At 41.0% G+C, this 20235-nt stretch overlaps 1 protein-coding gene across 1 annotated transcript in view; it reads left to right on the top strand.

Annotated features, from left to right (window-relative positions):
• LOC104950757 (tankyrase-1-like) overlaps positions 1-20235 on the top strand; it is a 73442-nt gene that overhangs the window by 3577 nt on the left and 49630 nt on the right. The window contains exons 3-4 of the mRNA XM_010777316.1: positions 2239-2347; positions 9725-9820. Coding sequence (XP_010775618.1) covers positions 2239-2347; positions 9725-9820 — 205 coding nt within the window. The remainder of the gene's footprint in view (positions 1-2238; positions 2348-9724; positions 9821-20235) is intronic.

Raw genomic sequence — 20235 nt, 5'->3', positions numbered from 1 at the left:
ATAATACTGCTGGAGTTCAGAAAAAGAGAGAAAGCCTTTGAGCTCCATACTGTTTCAGAAATAATCCTTGATAATCCATGATATGGGGTTTCATCACCGCAATATTTGCCGGGAGAATCTCCCACATAAGCTCAGCCCCCTCCTTTTTTTTTATAATTTTTTTTTTTAACCTTTATACCCCAAATCAACACTTTTGAAACAGGAAGTGAAATAGAGGGATATGAGGCATGGCTAGAATGGGTAATCTGACACATTTATACATATACACACATTAAGATAAAAACACAACCATCAATATAAACAAAATAACAGTCACTTCAATATCATTTTATGTGTAATTACTTATTTTTTCTTCATTCAGATTACTTACATTTCCTACACCTTGATTATGCTAGTGGTGTTTTATAAAAACTCTTTACTCTGGGAAAGCAAGCAGGCTGAAGATGCACACATCCATGTGAGTGCAGTCTGCGGGAGTGTGACCCCCCCATGAGGGCACACAGAGGTGGAAACCACTCTTCCATTATCCTGCTTGGAACAAAGGACAGTTTATACTTTCATAGAATGTAATTCATTGCTGGCAATAAAAAGATGTAAGGGCACAACATTCTGTGAAGTGGTAAAATCTGAAATGGCTGTAGGAGTAAACTGCAATCACTATTTTTATGAGAGCAGAAGATTATTCTAAACTATGATGTGCACAGTCAGCCTTGAAAATGACTTTGAGAAAATATGAACATTCTCTGTCATTGCTGCTTTGATATTCTGCCGAGGCATAGTGATGCTTTTGAATATGTGCTAATGATTTTTGCCCTCATGGCCATTACCCGCGGTGATCAGTGTGATTTTTACAGTTTGGATAGTTTCAGAGGCTTTTAGAGCGTTCTTTGAGAGCACTTTACAACCTTGTCAGAGAAAGCGTTGTGCTAATGCAGCTGTGTGATGAGAGTCGACGCCGTCCAACTGAAAGCATTCGCACAGCAAATACACAGTTGCTAGAGTTGTTGAATCTTTCATAAAATGAAGATTAAACCCTTCAAGTGAGAAAAAAAGCAGTGCCTGAAGAAACAAGTATCTGGCCATCTTATTACACAACTAAGAGCAAGATGTATTCTGAGTTTGACAGCCGCCTTGGTGTTATTTTTGAATACAAGGTGAAACTCCACACTTCTATTCGTGTTGGTGAGGAACCATGTAAATAAGTCATTTTGAAAGGTAACTGTAACATGCCCCATACCCAACGCTCAGAACCACTGATTAAGGTCATTTAATGGGATGATGTAATTTGAAGCAGGTTAGAGCCAATGTTCTTTGTTCTAAGGTTCAGTTATTAGCAGCGGCCAGGTTTCAACCTTTAGCTCTTTGCCTAAAGGGGCCTATTATGCTTTATGGGTTTTTCCCTCTCCTTTGGTATGTTCTATCGTTTTTGGTGCATGTAAATGGTCTGCAGGGTAAAAAATCCCAAAGTTCCATCCAGAGGGAGTTTAAAAAAAAAAATAAAAAAAATAAAGACCTTTTTGAACATTAAAGGTGGGGTAGGTCATTTTGGAGAAACCAGCTTGAGTGCGCTAGAATTTGAAAATACACAGCTGGAAGAAATCTGCCACTTCCTTACAGAGCCCCTCCTCCAACACACACGAACGCGCACATGACCAATGAGGGCACGAGATAAGTTTGTGCACAGATGGAAGGCTGACAGGCAGGTAGGCCATCCAGTTATTTTAGCCGGGCCGGCTCAGATGATTGGTCGTGCTTTTTACAGTAATACAGCTTCCACAGATGACATTTTTTTATGGATTTTTTGTCAAAGCACTTCAGATATTCATTGCTATCGGGATGTTAAGAGCATTCCATGGAATACAACAAAAAATGTATCTCGAGCCGGTTTCTCAAACTTACCTACCCCACTTTTAAAGTCACAGTAGAGGCACAAAATACAATGATGAAACCTGAAAATGAGCATTATAGGGCCCCTTTAAAGTAAACCCCTATCTCTGATCCCCTTTACTTTCTATCCTGAATGTGTGAATGAAGGCCAAATTGCTCCCCGAAAAAAAAGTGAATGAACCCCACAATGTTAGGGTAACTGGGCAGTTATTGCTAATACAGCCCTAGCTTATCGTGATTAAACCTTGTCACCTGCCTGAGTCGTGAACAAATACCATGGAGAGAAAGCATCTGGGATTTGGTGATTTACTAAATAAAGAGTATATGCTGATGTTCTGTATGTTTCTTCAGGTGGTGTCCTTGCTGCTGTGTCAGGGGGCCGACCCCAACGCTCGAGACAACTGGAACTACACGCCACTCCACGAAGCTTCCATCAAGGGCAAGATAGACGTCTGTATAGGTAAGCACGAGACTCACACTGCAAATATTGTGGGATAAAGGAACAAAAGTGAGTGTTAACTGGTTTGCTAGGGGTGATTACGTAGCTATGTCGATGATAAATTGTCTAGTGAAAAACATTTCAAGAGCCAGTTAGACTGTATTAGCTGTGAGCCGAGCAGAAACAGAACACATTCAGCAGTGTTGCCACAACGGTTCCCACAGTTGCATTGTTCCTTTGGGCGCAATACAATTCAGTGGTTGTTCTGGGACTTTGCTAAATATGTTCCATTATTTGCGGTGGAATTGCTGTGGTGAGTTTATAGATATTAAATGTTTGTGTGTACCCTCTGTTTTATATCCCTCCTCCTCTGCTCCTCCAAAGTCACAACCTGGTGTTCTGTATAATCACACAGTCATTTTATAATAAATCACCTGAGTGTATGTTATTAATATTTTCCATTTAACATAAAGCAGCAATTACGCGGCGAACTGCAATTATTGTGTTTTCCTATATTTTAGCCTACACATGGATTTCTTTGTCTTACAATATATGAGCTCCCACCAACATATTTTTTTCATTTTAAAAGTGAAACAACACCACAGGCTCAGTTCAGAATGGACATTAGCAGCAGCAGCTATCTTTAAAAGGTGAATTGGACATTTGAAAGGCTTTATTACTGATCCCTGAGGAAAATTCCGAAGTAGTCGAGATACGCTCTTGCTTGCAAAAACCGTCTAGGCAGTCAGTTGTAAGATAATCTCTTTCTGATCTTAATGGAAAAGCATTGCTCAGTGCTGGTAGTAATGACTGCGATGATAGTCGGCGTCACATCGCTGCCGGCTTCAGTCTGGAGGAAAGGAGGAAACGTTCCTCTAGTCATTTTTATGTCCACGATAAGCTGCAGCAGTGTGTCTGGGCCCTGAATGACTGCATGGCGGCAGAGGGCTGTGTGGACAAACAACATCCTATTCTCATGGATGGCTCACACCAATAAATGGGAATTCCACTGAAATCGAGCAAACATGATCCTTTTTGTTTGGCTTGACAGTAAAGCTATTAATTAAAGCCACGTTAGAAAAAAGGATACATATCTATGAAGAACAGAAACACCACCATATATAGAAAAGACATCAGAATGATAGCACGCAATGTTGTGATTCAGGACGCCTGATTGAACGGCTGTGTGCAAAACTGTATCTCTCAGTTGGTTTGCTTTTATCTCTGTAACAGATTTTTGAAACCTCTCAGTGGGCCCGGACTGATTCCCACGAAAACGTTTGTCCTTAGTTTTGCACATTCACCAATTCTCCCATTCGTTGGCCCAATCTCAATGTCCCCCCCTAAGGCCCTAAACCGTGAACCCTCTGGGACATAAATGACGTCAATCGGTAAAGAGTGCAAGAGGCGACAAGGGCTCCAGATGGTATTAAGTGAAATGGGACAGCACTGTGAGGGGACATTTCACATTACCTTGATGACACTTATAGTGGGTTTGGGACTTTTAGATTGTTCAACTGCCTGCCTTTGAAAGTCTTCCAGGTTCTTTCTTTGCGAGGTGATGAGAGGTTATTGCAGATAACTGCTTTGGTTGAGCTAAAAATTGTTAAATAATAATCTAGCTGTGTATAATCTCTTAACCTTCCATTCTGATTTCATATTTTTTACGTATCATTGATTTTTGTTGCCCCTCCTGACACAACGCTATGACTTATGGGTAATACCTTAAGACAAAGTCTGCAGAGCTGCCGAATTACAGAAAGCCTGCAATAAGGGCTCAGAAAGTCAGCACGACGGCCCTAAAGCACTTGACGAATTGACAGCAGGGACAGCCGTTAGTGTGGAAATTGGGATTGGGCCCGGGAAACGAAAGGGATTGGAGCATACTGATTAATTGCTGCCATTAATTATGCAAACAGACTAGAAAATTAAAAGCTGCAAATCCTCCAGTGTTGCTCCAATATCTTATTTTCTCTGAGAAGTTCTCTGTCCTTGTGCTGAGAGGAACCTAAACCAGCTTTGTGCTGCTAGAAGAGGCAAAGGGAACCCTGCTTTACTTTGAATCGTCTTTTTTAGCTACAAACTAAACTCAGTAATGGTTGTTTGGATCTCTTGTGTGTACAGATAGCTTCTCTGCACAGGGGGTAAACCCTCGTTTGGATTTAGAATGTTAATGTCTAAACTAAAGTCTAAATTAATTTGATATGGAAATTATATGACATTTGTTTGTATATTTAATGCTTTTTTTTTGTCATTTTGGCAATGCCATATCAAGATTGTGTTTTAATAGCACTTCTCTAATGACATGTCGTTTGGAGCTGTATGAATACTTTCAATGTGTTGTGTGCCCTCTAATGACAACGCTAAAGTTTATCCTGATTTCTTTAAGCATTTGAAGTGTTAAGCCCTTCTTCTTGCTACTTTCATGATAAATCCTTCCCACAAACAGGCAGGCTGTATAGCAATTTTATAGGTGTTGAATGTATCCTTAACCCCGTCCACACAGCAGCTTTAAAAAATCTTCCAACGCTTCCAACGCTTCTCTGCCCATTGACTTTGAATGGGGGTGATGTCACTTTGCCTAGCTTTTCGCCGAACTGCATTGTGGGGAAGCAAAGCGAAGATTTTCAGGATTCAAAAGTTGAGCAATGTTCAACTTTTGAAGCTGAGCTGGAAGCGTCAGCCAATCAAATCCCGTTTATGCAAATCTGACAGTACAAGCGCTAGCCAATCAAACCGCGTGCAAGCTGGGAGAGACATACCGCAGTTCATTTCCTCATATTCCAAACGAGAAATTACGGTAGCAAATCACCCGGTTCTTTACGACCAGAACTATTTACCGGGATACAAACCGGAGGACCAGGCATGGAGAGAGGTGGCAGAGACAGTGGGTGAAACTGGTAGGTTTTCGCCTGTTTGGGGATTTTATATCCAGTTTACTTCGTTTTAACATTGCTATTGCTTTGTATGTCGGGGCGGGAGATTCATGTGATTGGTTGTTGGTCGCGTTGCTCGCAAAAAATCCCCAAGCTTTCAGACACGTCCAGCTCCAAGATTTTCAAGATTTTTTCAAAGCTGCTGTGTGGACGGCCCGTTATGATCGAAACTCACAAACGTGCAGTTTCTTATGTAAGATTGGCCGTCATCAGGCCAAAAAGGAGCAAGTTACTACATCACTTTTGTGATTTTAAGAAAGTTTGGTGGATCTAGTAAGGGGACTAAGGATAAAAAGTACCACAATGCCCTTGGATTATACTCATCCTCTTGAAATTACATTCAGCAGGCTTCAGAGACAGCAGGTCATGCCGAGGATGTTGACTACTTATCCAAACACTCCACGAACTGTGTCACTGTTTGGTTGCATGATACAACAATGTTATGGTGCCATTCTGGAGCTCAGGACATCTCCAACTGTCGTCATGCACTGCTCCTGTAAACCCAGCAGTAAGCATGACCAAGCGCTGTCATGTCGGAGCGCTGCCTCCCTCTGAGTTACACAGCCAAACACATTTTGTGAAACAAAACGATGATAAATCGCAACCAGTTCAAAAAGTAAATATTTTCAGGTTACATCACCAATTTGGGAAAGCTGGCACCTTCACTACTCCCTTTCTGAAGAAACGCATTTAGCTTCCCTCTGGCATGAACTGAAAAATACTTCTATCATTTTTCTCAAGTCTTGGATGCGAGAGTTTTTCAGTGCAGCAGCAGGAGGGCATCTTTTCTGCATTACCATACAACCGTAAATAAAGACTTAATATCCTCCTTGGGTTATTTTGCTGTGGGGCACACAGTTTATTTTATGTCGTACTATAAAATAAAAAAACAAGTTAAACCATTTAGATGGGCTTTCAAAATCACACACATTTAGTTTTTTTTTGTCCAAACACTATTTAAGATTCAATTTTTCTTGTTTAATGTTAATCGGAAAAGGAAAAACCTACTTTTCATGTTTAGTATGGTGTCCCTTGACTGCACAGTTACAGGCATACCGATGCATGTAAACAAAAAGCACATGACCTCTAGCGGCTTGTTTATTGGACAGAGTTTTTGAAGCCTGTCATCCTGCCAGGTTAGAGATTTGGCAGCAGAACAAGAGTCTGATTCGACTGTAACTTCAGCTCAGCATGAAGGATGCTCTGTCCTCTTCTTTGGTGCTCAGACAACTTGAGTAGGAAATTAATCTCTCATTACCTCATCCCTTCAAAATCTCATCAACAAACTTGGGATAAGAAGATCTTGGAAATCCGAAAGCAGCCGCCTGATTGGCTGGAGAGGGGAGTTTAAGAACCCACCGCCTCCGTGAAAATCAGTTTAGTAGTCCGTTTAACTGTGTCCTCAATTCCAACGCCTCAGCTCCATTTGACTGGTTGTTGTTGTGATCGTAGACAACTGAATTTCAAACCCTTTTTCTGAATGACATTTATTTTGAATTCATAAATGTATTTGCTTCAATAGATTTTAATTTGAGATGGCTTGTCCATGGGTTTCAAATTAACTTAGACATCTGTTGTGTGGCAGGTTAAGACAGTTGCCTTTATGAGTTCAATAAGATACCAACAATTTATTTTAATGATTGCCCTTATTTGTTGGATTAAATATTATCTGTGAAATGTGCAATTTATCATTCTCCAGTCTAAGGTCTTCATTGTATTTTTCCCTTTCAAAATGTATTCAAAAAGTATTAGTTGACTTCTCCAAATGCTAAGGAATTGTGGTTCAATGCGTCCTTTTTTTTAAACTCCTTAAGCAAAGGGTACACTGGACCCAACAGCAACATTCAGTTTCAACCTTGGTAATAGAGTAACTTTTTTTGAAGCACATGTTTTTTTAACTCTGCATGACACAAGATATAGGACCTAAGATACGCTTCTAGTAGCCATTTTTAGGAACATTGGAGGTTCAACACCATCGTATCATGATCAGTATCACTACTACAACGTTTTCAATGGAGAAAAAGGAAAACATGTTGGGAAAGAATAAGCTTTCAAATAGTTTAGACTGTCGGGATCGTGGAGGGATGGAGGGATAAACTCAGACGAGGGGAATGAGGTGATTAGGCAGGAGAAGCATCAGGGTGCTGATTGGCTGGAGAAAAACACTGGGAGCAGGGAAGACTAACGAGGCTGATTCTGAACAGGTGTGTAGAAGGGCAAAGTAGGGACAGGCAGCTCAGGACCACAGGAGTCAGACTGACAGTTTTACAACTGACAACCCAAAGTGTAATGGGTTCTATCTTTGCCAATGCTACATCCTTCCACCAATTATCACAAATCCGGCAAAACAAAACGTCCATGGCGAGGTAATGAATGTACTACCCCAATGCCGAAAGCAGTCGTTGCTTTTACCTGGATAAATAACAAAAAGAAATGTGTCGGAGATCAAAATCATTGTCCATTATTTATAGCCTTATCATATTATGTGATATTAGGTGTAGACGCCTGTCAGTTGTAGACGTTTCATGGATTCATTTAGTAGGGTTGCATTTCTGCTCTGTTTTACTTTTCTAACCGTTACAGCTCAGAAAAAAATTATTTCCTTTTCTTTGTTATGGAAGTGGAGGTTTGACATTTGCCCACGTACTTGCCTGCAGCGTTTAGCTTAAATGCTTGCTTGTGTAAAACTGGCAAAAGGCACTAAACACATCCAACCTCAGATTAAACAGGCTGAGAAAAGGTGTCTCTCTTGCTGTATGAGGATGTCATACTTGTTAGTTACTAAGCATTTGGTCATTTTCAGACAGTCATGAGATAACTGTTGCAAATCTGACATTGTCCTGAAAACTAATCCTGTCCAAAAAGGGGATTTAGGTTGTTCAGAGAGGGCTTGTGCAGGTATTACTGACAAGCTGTGCCCATTAGGGACCAAACTGAAGGCTGACGATTAGAGGTTGACAGCTGAAAATGAATCAGCTTCAGACTGGATTTATGAACTATTCTAACCCGTATATATGTGTGTCAGACTGTCATTTCTCTAAATGCCTCACTGTGTGTGTGTGTGTGTGTGTGTGTGTGTGTGTGTGTGTGTGTGTGTGTGTGTGTGTGTGTGTGTGTGTGTGTGTGTGTGTGTGTGATACAGCACTAAAACATATTTTTTTGGTGAGCGAGTGGGTGACTAAGGTCTGCGTCAGTGCTGGGGCAGAGGCACACACATGAGCGTGCACATACTTACACACACATGAGCATGCACGTGCACATACTTACACACACATGAGCGTGCACACACGCACACGCCCTGCTTATCCTCCTCTTCTCTGCTGGGTAGTGTGAGGTACACAAATCAAAGGGCATGTGCACTGGGAACTGCTCAGCAATCACAGTAGTGGGGCATTACAGAGAGAGATGCAGTGAGTGTTGACATTAGCGCCCTCAAAAGAGCTAATTTACAAAAAACCTGAGCGAGGCAGAGTTTGTTATTCAGCTCATACCTGTTCAGCGCTCGCATGACTCTGCCCTCTCCTCTTCTGCGTTTTTCTCTACTCTTCTTTCTTTTCATCCTCTCCACCCATTTCCCTTATCTCCTCTCTATTTCTATCTTCTTCTTTTTTCCTATCCTCTCCTCTCTTTGTCTCTTCTCTTCTCCTGTCATCTCCTTGTTCCTTCCTTTCCTCTCTCCTTCTTTAATCTCTCCTCTCATCTCTTCTTTCGTCACCTCTTAGCATTTCTTATTTTCTCTTCTCCTCTGTTTTCACTATTCACTGCCCTTTCTCTCCTCTCTATCACACTCTTGTTTTGTTTTGCTCTCCCTCCCGTCTTTTCGTCCTCTAACTCTTCCATCCTCCCTGACTCTCTTTCCCCCTCCCCTTCCCTCTCCTCTCTCATCTTGCTCTCCGCTGCATCGCTCAGTCAGTCGGGGAGACGAGAGTCTCTCCACTCGCACTGCCTGCCCTCCTCAGCTCTGCTTCTTCTTCTTCTTCTTCCTCGATCAGCCGTAGCCCCTCGCCTCTCCCTCTGTTTTCCTTTTCTCAGCTGAACTGTATAGCCTTCCCCCGCCTCTCCGTGGAGGTGTGATGTGTTTTGTAGCTGGTCACGTAGCAGCTTTTTGTACGGTCCGCTGTTTATCCGGCGCTGCTGTAGCGTAGCTTCCGCTGCTCTTGTTGTGGCATGTCTGTTTACATCAGCAGCATGGCTCGCAGGGCAGGGGCGGCCAGGGGCAGCCCGGAGAGCGGCGCTAGCAACAGAGGTGGAGCAGCCGGGGGAGGAGGAGGAGGAGGAGGAGAAACATGTGAAGCAGGACATGCAGAGGAGCAAGTGGGAGAAAAGGGAGGAGGTCCAGGAAGAGCAGTTTATGGAAGAGCTTCAGGAGGAGGAGGAGGACTAGGAGGAGTTGTGTGTCGGGGAGTTTGCATGTCAGTCCAGGAGCTCAGCTACTGTCTGTGTCTGCCCTGTTGTTGTACAGTGTTGCTGCAGCATGGAGCCGACCCCAACATCCGCAACACCGACGGCAAGTCCGCCCTGGACCTGGCTGAACCCTCCGCCAAGGCCGTGCTCACAGGTCAGTGTCCGTCTGTATCCGTCAAACTGTATGCTTTTGTATTGTTGCAGATGTTTGTTTATATTCAGCGTCTCTCCTTCTGTCATTTTCCTTGAGAGATTCTCCCACTTCCATCTAAATGCTTTTCCCCCACAGCTTTAAATCCACGTTCATTTAATTTTGTCCAAGGTTGTGTATTTTCTATTCCCGCCACCCTCTTATTTTACAAGGCTGTGTCACTCGTGTACTCAAAATGAAGTGTTATTCAATCTTCGTGTCCAAAGCCGTGCGCACATTGGTCGATACGCTGCGTTTTTCTCCGTTCTGCTCAGTGGCTTTGAAAAGGCCATTCATTAATGTCTTAGTCTGTGTGTTTATCCAGAGCTGTAATCAGGGGTCAGGGGTGTTTGTGGCTCGGCTTTTCTTTTATCTTCCCTTTTCTTCTGGCTGAGGCTGCACTCATTGATCAGCTACTCGATGAACGGACTTAATTCAATTCAAAGAGGCTTTATTGCCATGGCCGTATCAAATCACAGTATTGCCAAAGCACATTTTATAAAAAGTATTAGCTCTGCATTATGTGGTCATTCACTGCTTACTCAGAGTGTTGCACATCAAAGCATCTGCTGCAAATAATGTGTTCAATTTCTCTAGACTTTTGCACCTTTTTCTGCGTTTTTTCCCCCATTCCTTTTCCTATTATGTCTTTTCTTTCCATTATTTCTTATTGTTTACCTTTCATTCGTACTTTGCTGTCATGCCTCAATGAGTGATAACCAGAGCAATGACACAGCAGGCCTTGACTAATCAACATTGAATCAGCACAATTCTGCAAACATTGACTAAATGAATATGCAATTGAACGCAGTCGACAGTATTTAAATACCCGACACCTCCAACCTCCAACCTCATCTATTACATACTACTGTGGCCTCATGGGAAGCCTTCTTCACCATCGTCGCCATCATTGTCCCAGTTGGTTTTTACATATCATATTTAGTAACTAAAAGCTAATAGGTGACATTAAAAACGTACCAATTTGTCGCGTTTCCCTCCGAAAAATGTCTGCAGCTTCCTCCAATAAAACTGCAGAAAAAGGCTTTACACCCTTCCAGGCAAAAAAATAAAAGTCCAAAAACTCATTGGAGAGCTTTAGTGGCCAACACGGGACACTAAAACGCTGCAGTGAAACTCTGCAAGACTAATTACGGCTTCTTTTATTGTTACAAACCCTCGAAGGCAGCCGGACTCATTACACCTATTCAGTGTTAGAGGAACCACTGGGACATAGTTACTGCTTTTAAATGAGGAACTAATTAAAAATATATGTCTTTTTAAATAGATAATGTTTTAGTATATTTGTTTTCATTCTTCCTTAGCTGAAAGACAGACAGAGACACACTTTTTGAAAGATTGTGAAGGCGGATTAAGTTTTTATTTCCCCCGCAAATCAGCCCTTTGCATATTCTCTTTTAGTGACCTTTTTCATGCTATATTGAATGGATTATGTTTTGGTTGAATAGCTTTGAATCACTGTTTTTATATCAGATGGAAAGGTTGAAAGATATTGTTGTTTAACCAGATTATTCCTGTTTTCGTCTGCACTAAAGGATGAGTAAAGATAATTTTAGATTTGACTGTGTTCCCGTCTTTATGAGGGCATTGACTGACTCTAAATCAGTTTTCTCACAAGCTCTTCCTCTATTTACACTGGGTGGAATCACCAATACACATCAATTCCTTCAGACACACAACAATAACATGAGTAATTCCCCGCAGTTGCCCAGGGTAAAATCATTGTCCCTGCCACCTAGACTTGAAATGAGGTTGCTCGGTGCCTGATATATTTTGCGTTAGCCTCATTTCGGCAGCTACCATAATATACGTTTTGCAATGAAACTGTCATGGAGTTGGAATGTATGTGCAGTAAACCTACCATTTAGCAGAGGAGTAATTGAACATAGTCAATGTGTGATAGAAAATGTTTGCCAAACATTGCAGAACTAAAATGTGTGTGTGTGTGTGTGTGTGTGTGTGTGTGTGTGTGTGTGTGTGTGTGTGTGTGTGTGTGTGTGTGTGTGTGTGTGTGTGTGTGTGTGTGTGTGGTATGCAATGACTAACGGTGGCCAATGGTGTAAACAACTGATAGACTGACCCCATCTCAAACACAGTCCTGCTGTACACAGTGCAGTTTTGTTGTGTTTGTTAATTGATACCACAGATGGCACACAATTGAGCATTTGAATACAAGGCTGAAAAAAATATGTGAGCAGAATCTGTTAATCAAAAGAGAAACTGAGAATTGTTTCAGCGTCATATCCACTGTTGGGAGTTTTTGGACCAGAGGGTTTTTAAACTTTGAGGGGCAATTTCACAGGGGGACGCTGGAGATTTGAAGTCGGGGTGAAGAGGGAGAGTAATAACTCCCGATCAAATGCGAACACGGGGACATATTGCACATACTTTCCTATTTGATTTGACCTAAAGTGGCTGAGGAAATCATTATCTCTAATGTCTGAATGTCCATCCATAGATAAATGTCCAAAAATCTGCCTCAAAATGGAAAAATATGTTTCTTATAACTCCAAAATGCATTAGAATTCATATTTTGTAAGTAATCTGGTCATAATTGTCTGTAGACCCTGGTCAAAACCCCTGTCTTATCTCTGGCAATATTACAGACAGGAGTATCATTTGAACTAAACTAAGCCAATTCTCCTCAACACTTTTCAGTCATTCATGAGCAAGGTCTTTCGCTGCTCAAAAGAGAAGGTCGTACTTCACCAATGACCTACTGGACCTTGATTTATTTTTGTAATGGAATTACAATTTAATCAGATTTATGATCCCCCATCTACTTACTCTTAGATTCTTAAACTTCTATAATGGGGAAAAAAAGGCACCTGGGATTAGACCATGTTTTAATTTACATAAATTAGGTGCTGAAATAGACATTTTTCAAGACAATTTATAGTAGTATAGGAAAGCACAGGTGTAATCAATAACATTAATGATGTCTATGTTAAGCCATGCCAATAATTAAGGCTATTAATAACACCTGTGCTCAGAAGGTCACCAAATGATGCTTTAAACGTTCACAATATGACTGAGGACTCAATTCCTCACTTCTTAACCTCCAATGGAAGCAGATGGGTGTGTTTTTATTGGGACGGGTAAGTGTTAATTCAACATCTACTTGCATCCAGTGATCCCCCCCCCCCCCTGCAGTGTTTTTTATGTATTCACGCTGTGGTTTGGATCAAATTTTCCGCATCTTGTTAGTAATGTAAATGATGCTTTTAATGGCCGCCGCTAATTACCTTAAACTATCGTCCTGTTACATTGTCTTTTCACCCGGCGCAGCCCCAGACTGATTCCACTGTTGTAATTACAGAAGGCAGTGATGCATTTAACCCTACGTTGTTTAAGACAGATTTATTATTGGCGGCATGGTCAGGTTTTAACAAAGGCGGCGGGAAATGTGAGCAAAGCCTTTAAATACTCTTTCATGGAAAAAACAAATGTTAATGTGAACACTTTACGTGCATTTGTTGCCCCTGTATGATTTTCTGCTGCGTTTTCTCCTCTGTCCCACATGTTTGGCGCTTATGATTTAGAGGGTCTGCTTCTATAACTCATATCTGCTGCAGGCGGGCGCTGCTATCAGCCTCAGTCTTTGGTGATGGAAGTTTATATTGACCCATAAATTAGCTCTACTGCTCTGCCACATCCAACAAAGCGCTCTCAAAAAAAGAGATAAACTCTGTTTCCCGTTAGCTGAAGATGTGAAAAGGAAAGACAGAGATTTTTTTGTTTGCAGCTTCAAACATCCCCCACACTGCATGGTAATTAAGTTTGTTTTCATCCAGTTTATATTCTTGTCGGATAAACCTTTTGGAAGCACAACCTAAGAACACTGCATTTAGTTTATCAGTACGACACACTATTATTCACCACAGCACAGCAAGGGGGCAAACTCAAATGAAAAGGTGTAAAATGATACGACTAAAGCTTGGTTGGTGTGCTTTTCATAATTGATTCCGCTTTAGAATAAACTGTTGCAATATAAGTCCCACAATTAACAAGCAATTATGTGTGACAGAAATTGTAATTCTTAGAAAAGAAACCTCAAGTTATAACCTCGTCGTGACTCTATTGTGCTTTAGTTTAAGAGCCTCGAGTTTCAAGTTAATTATATTGTTTCTTATCAGGTAACAAAGGACGGCGTGCACAGATTTGCTTTAAGATTAGCCTATTACTAAATGGTCAGTGACTCCTGGAGCTACATTTGGAAAGCCCGCTGGTACACAGCATTTATCAGATGCTGGAGCAAAGTGGGTGCGCTTAGATCTGATTCAAAGTCCTGCATCAATGTCAGGGAACACCAAACAAATAAGCATTTAATGAGAGAGCAAAGTCGTTAGCAGTGCAGCCACTGCTCTTTCTGACACACATGTAGTGTTTTCACAGGCAAAGTCATTCACAGTGGACATAAATCAAGACTCGACTACCACTGCCACATGTGACGCATTGCAGTAATCTGTTAACACTGAATCAGGGGTGTTGAACTGGTTATGAACAGCCACATTCAAAGACAGAATGAGGGAAAAGCCAGTTGCAGAAAATGAGAGTTGGGATGATTGTTTAAATATTGGGATAATGGGCCCCAGAGTTCAGGGGCAATCGGGATTGTGCAGCTTTTGTGCTAAACTTGCACGAATAAAGCAAAAAGACACACAGTGTCACAAATCACCTGCAAAGGGTGAAATGCATCCCAACTAACCTTCCAAGTGAACAACGCCACGGTGCTTCTTTGATAGTTGCTCATATTTTAATTAGATACGAATCTGATGTACATTTTGGACTAAAAAGATCCAATTCTCAAAGATCTGTAATGAGGACCACACTCTGTTGAAGTGAACTCATTAGTATCTTTAGAAAGTTGTGGTTACTATAGCTCATTTATAAGAGAAGACATACTTGTATTAACCCCCAGGGGAAATTCAGCTCTTTACTCTGTACATAGAGTTTACGTAGCACACATAAGTCGTATTACACACATGAACACATGTACAAACAGGACCTATACACCTGCAAGTCCACTCCAATCAGGACTTGAACCGGCGAGCCTACCGTCTTTACAGAGACACTTCTCTCTTGTCTTGCCCAGACTAACCAGTGATCAGGGCCCTCCCTAGGTTTCTGAAAATACATTGATATTTGCACTTTATGTATGTGCTAAGGCTTTAATATTATTAGAGCATACATCTTTTGTGAATCCTACATTGAGACGGGTCCCAATCCGTGGTGTCATCAGCAGACACAGGAAAAGTTAGGAGGGAAAGAAATTGTAATGACGTGAAAATCCCCAGAAGAACTAACTTGGGTAACAAAGGATTTTACTTTGCATCCGTCTTTCCTTTCGTTATTGATTGATCCCCCTCGGGCCGGAAAGCAGTGATTAGAACACTTTCGTCAAGTTGTTTCTCTCCTTGACAATTCTTTCCTTTATCCCCTTTCCTCTCTCCATCGTTTCAGTCTTTCCTCATCCATTACGACATTGTTTAATGAGCTTGCAAATACAGCATGTTCTCCATCCACCCCTCATCCTTACATCAGCCTTGGCGATGATCTGTGCCTTTGACACGTCATCTATACTCTCTGTCCCTTTGCCCCCTGCTGTCTCTCAGCCGCCTGGAGCTCCATACCAATCAGCCCCTCCATCTCCTCCCTGCCACATTTGTCACTCGTTCTCTTTCTGCTCCTCTTCAAATGTCTCACTCTGCCTCACCATCTTTACATTTCACAGACAGTAACACGGTTCCGATGTTATATCAGTCTATGAAGTACAGATATAAGTTCTTGGTGCATCACAGAACATTATGGAGTTTCAGCTTCAGCTAGTAATCAACATCACTGCCAAAATATAGTTAACATATCGTCCAGGCTAAGGCTTTTTTGCGCTAAAAGCTGGTAAAACATCAATTTTGATTTTGTCCTGGTATTAATCGCCCATTTTAGATTTTGTAAGCATTTCCAGCTTAGTTTTTTTATAATTAAACTAAAAAATATCTTAAAATTAAAACCAGTAGAATAATACACATTCAGTCAATTACTACATCCCCAGGTTAGATGACAGAATGAGTGACAGGTGCGGGGGATGAGCTTTAAGAAAATTATAGGAAGGAGGACTTGACTAAGATTCAAGTATTGTCATATAAGGTTGAAAAGTTCCATATTCCATTCAAGTGTTCCCCAATTTATTATAAGAAATAAACATCACATGATGTGTGAAAGCAGTCATCAGGAATATGCTGTATTTTAAATAACAATACCAAAAGTCTCTGCCTCTGTGAGGCTGTACTAAGGCTCAGCAGTGCTTAATAAAAGTATGTTATAGTAATAATTTTAACCCTAAATGTGATTTTGAAACAATATATTTTCTGCTTGAATAAGCCAATAAAAGGTTACCTGCCAACCCAGAGGATTTTGGGCTACAAATGATCGACCTTTGTGCAAAAAAAGGCTGACTTTCTATGGGACTTGGGAGTGAGACACCGGTATCTACAAGTTATGATATATTGGGTCTCTAAATGTGGCCCTTGAGTTGGTACATGTTGTTTCATTTTGCTGTGCCGATGTCCTGCTTGTTATTAGTGTAGCGGCAAGGGCATTGGAGACCCGTTTAAATGGAGTGCAGGTGTATGGGGTGGCGGGCATGATGTTGAATGTCGATCAGCTGAGAAACAAAACAGCATCAGGTGGTGGAGAGGCTGTGGTAAACTTAAAACCTTTAAAAAGTTGACACCACGGCATCTTCTTCTATTTGAATTGTCAATTCAAGTCAGCTATTTTGTGTTCTGAATTTAAATGAACTGCTAAACCACAGCTACTTCAAACAGCATCATCTGCCACCAAAGATCAGCCAATCAGGTCATTCCATTACTTTGCTTTCGAAACGGAATGTCTTTCTGTAAGCCTGTAGCTTAGGACAGTAAATAAAGAAGGGAAGAACTCATTATTGTCGCATAATCAAAAGGAGAGGGATAGGGCGAAACAATGGAAGGGATTAATAGAGACGGACGAGAGACGAGAACAGAGAGGGAGAAACAGAGTCCATTAGCAGCTATTAATTACATCTGATTTGTATTCACAGACTAGCTGCTTCTGAGCCTCAGAGAGATCAATTCTCAACTCTGGCCCTCTGTCAACACACACACACAAACTTGCTTATTCCTTAATTAAGACTGTCTAGTTTTAACTCTTAATCACACTTTTGCACAAAAATTCATGTCCTGTTGCTATTTGCGATATCTTAAGCGCCAATCAGACGACCAGGCAGCTAGTTTGGTATACAAACTGTTGTGGCCCCTTTGATATGAACGATTATTTCCTTTAAATTGCCCCTCCGCAATTGCTTGACTTGCTAAATGTACTCAATGCAGCTGAAAAACCTGACAAAACCTGTTGCAAATCCATGAGGTATACTCCGAAGTGAGCATCAGTATGCCCTTCAGGGACCAACGTAAACATTTTTTTTCCTTGCCAGAGTTTGCCGAAATTCAATATTTACTTTCACCTATACATTTTGTATTGTTTAAATCTAATAACCACATATATTAAAGTTTTTTTTATGATTTTTCTGACAAGCTCTCAAACCTGCGGCGCAATACATGGTACATACATCCTCTAACGGCTCCCAACCAAACTCCTGTATAACGGATGAGAGGCAAAATGTCTCACTCCTTAACTGCAACTTTTTTATGTCTTACCACGTGAGCGGCAACATTTGCTTAGCTTGATGTGTCATTTTACATGCCGTTTGAAACTGGGCATTCCTTTTCGTTGGGTCCAGGAATCTCCAGATGCAGTTCAAATTGATATTGACAAAACGGGTCCTTAGCTTTGTGATAAAATGATCTGATCTGAGGGAATATAATTCAAATCAACCACCTGCAGAGATAGCCTTTGAACTTTTTTCTATTTTCATACTTTTTTTATGCAAATGGTGCTCAGTATAGATCAGAAAGTGCCAGGCAATATGTGTGTGACCTTTTACCAGACTGCTGCTGATAGACAGGGACTCACGGTCCAGTATTCCCCTCATGCTCAAATCAGCGTACGATATATAAAAGGTATGATTTGAATCAGTGGACTGAAGTAGAAGAATATTTTTCTTAACAATATATATGTGTGGTTCATTACATACACACAGAAGCAACATTTCTAAGAGGCCACTTTGAGTAAATGATGAATGTTACTTGTAGATATACTAATTTTCACACTAGCTTTTCTTGATGAATCCCATTACTTTCACTCTAGCAATGACCTAGTTGGCCTATGAAAATCAGTCCAGTCTTTGTGTCCCATCGTATTAATCCGTGAAGCATGTTCAAGCATGTTAAACCTTATAGTCAAATCCATTTTCTGAATAGAATAAACAAAGCATCATTCCCAGTTAAACAACATGGATAGTCAAAGTTAGCCTCACACTTGGATTAAAAATAACGGGAGAAAAAGACTTGAACAGAAATGTTGCTTTGAGATATTACTGTGATATTCCTACAACATTTGCTATTTTTGTTCAGAAATCGTATCACCAGGCTTGGTTCAGATATGTAGGATACAGTTTATCATCCCGTGCATGTCATGATTTCCAAATTATTAAACAAACGCTGAATTAAACAATGCTGAACAATTTCTTTTTTTACGATCAAAACTCCCTACCACTGACATCTTGTCATAGTTAGCTTTTCATCGTCAGGAGTGAGTTACATATGGAAATAACAAGCTGTCATCGAGAAAGATACCACAGCTTCATGGATATGCTGTTATGGGAGGACAGAAAAAAAAAAAAAGGCTTCCAATGGAAATAATAAATGTGCTGATACCTGTCACCATTTTTTTTGGGACATTTATCTTTAACAACCGCCTCCCAAACAGCAAATGACTGGACTATTGACGGCAGTATCTCGGACATATATCAACATCCTACCTAAGTTTAGGACTGCCATAAATTCATACAGAACTACTCCAAACAATTCGAAACAAACTGCAATTGCTCGGCAAAACCCAAACCGGGACAGCTAAAAGATTCTAAAACTTTTCCCGATCTCACGAACTAAAAACTAAATCAAATTGGTGCAAAACTTCAAAGAAAAGTGCTTCACTGAACACCAACTCAGAGTAACATTTATGGATTCAGCTGAGCCAATTTAGCCCCTGGACATCTGGCGGATGGCCACTCAAATTCAGACCCAAGTCACCACTGGCATTTGAAACCAGATAACAGGTTTGAACTGTTAACTGTTACAATCATCATGACACATACATAGTGATGGATGCTAATGAAAATAGAAAAGTGAGAGTTATGAAGACTTCAAGCCAACATAAAAGGCCAGAACTCCTTAATAATCAATGGAGCAACAGGATCCAAACACAAAGTTCAATCTGGTACTTTGGTTATTGTAGATGCTATCAGAGATATAAGTGATGATACGAAAAAAACGATGGATTCCTAGGTGTTGATCAAACAACTCTTCAGATTAGGGCCTGGATTGTCTTTCAATGAGCAATCAGAAGAACTAAAGCAGGGTTTCACCTAACTGCTTAATGGCGTTGACACACTGGAAGCCCAGTTATTACTGATGGACCGCAGCCAATGGTCGGCGGAGGGATTATGAGGTCCAGCAGCGTTCACTGAGCACATGGCACTGCATAAACTGTGCTCCGTAAAAACTCTCTGTTCTGGGAGTGTAGGCACATTTTCAGGACAGATGGCCTCCACACAAACCAATCTGGAGTTTAAGTACCGATGGACCATTATTGGACACCCATCCAGTCCTCATAGATTAACTAAAAAAATGGAAGAGCTGTTTTTCTTTATATTTCTCTTATGTTGGATTTGAATATGAAGTGTGCTTTACACTTGCCTTACCATACCTATTAAATCCACGTTGTCTTATCATGACCTGGGGCCTCATTTATAAAGGGATATGCGCTCAAAAAATGGCGTACGCCAGTTTCTACGCAATGTTTGCGATTTTATAAAATACTAATTTGATGGGAAAACGTGCGGTCCTCCACGCAAACTCTAACCCATGCGTACGCACTAAGCACAAAAACGGGAGAGACGAGAAACTGCGACACCGTTGGCAGAAGGAAGAATGGAGAGAAATATGTGGAAATAATACCATAAATAAAATGTTACCTCTCATTTATCATATATGAAGAATTCATTTTTCAAACATTGATCAAAGCCAATCTTTGGGGGGGGGGGGTGTCCTGTCCCGTCCCTGCTACAAACACAATGCCTGAGGAAGGCAATGTGTATTTTTTTTGTCATTAAGCCTTTTTCGGACCACTTATTTATTTATTTTGGTGACGATCCGACCTCCATGCTGCTATTCTGGTTCAAACTGCATCCACCAAACAAT

This window comes from Notothenia coriiceps, unplaced genomic scaffold (assembly GCF_000735185.1).
Source record: "Notothenia coriiceps isolate Sejong01 unplaced genomic scaffold, NC01 NC01_scaffold00017984, whole genome shotgun sequence".
Lineage (NCBI taxonomy): Eukaryota > Metazoa > Chordata > Actinopteri > Perciformes > Nototheniidae > Notothenia > Notothenia coriiceps.
The sequence above is the reverse complement of the archived record's forward strand: the minus strand, read 5'-3'. Positions and strand labels throughout refer to the sequence as shown.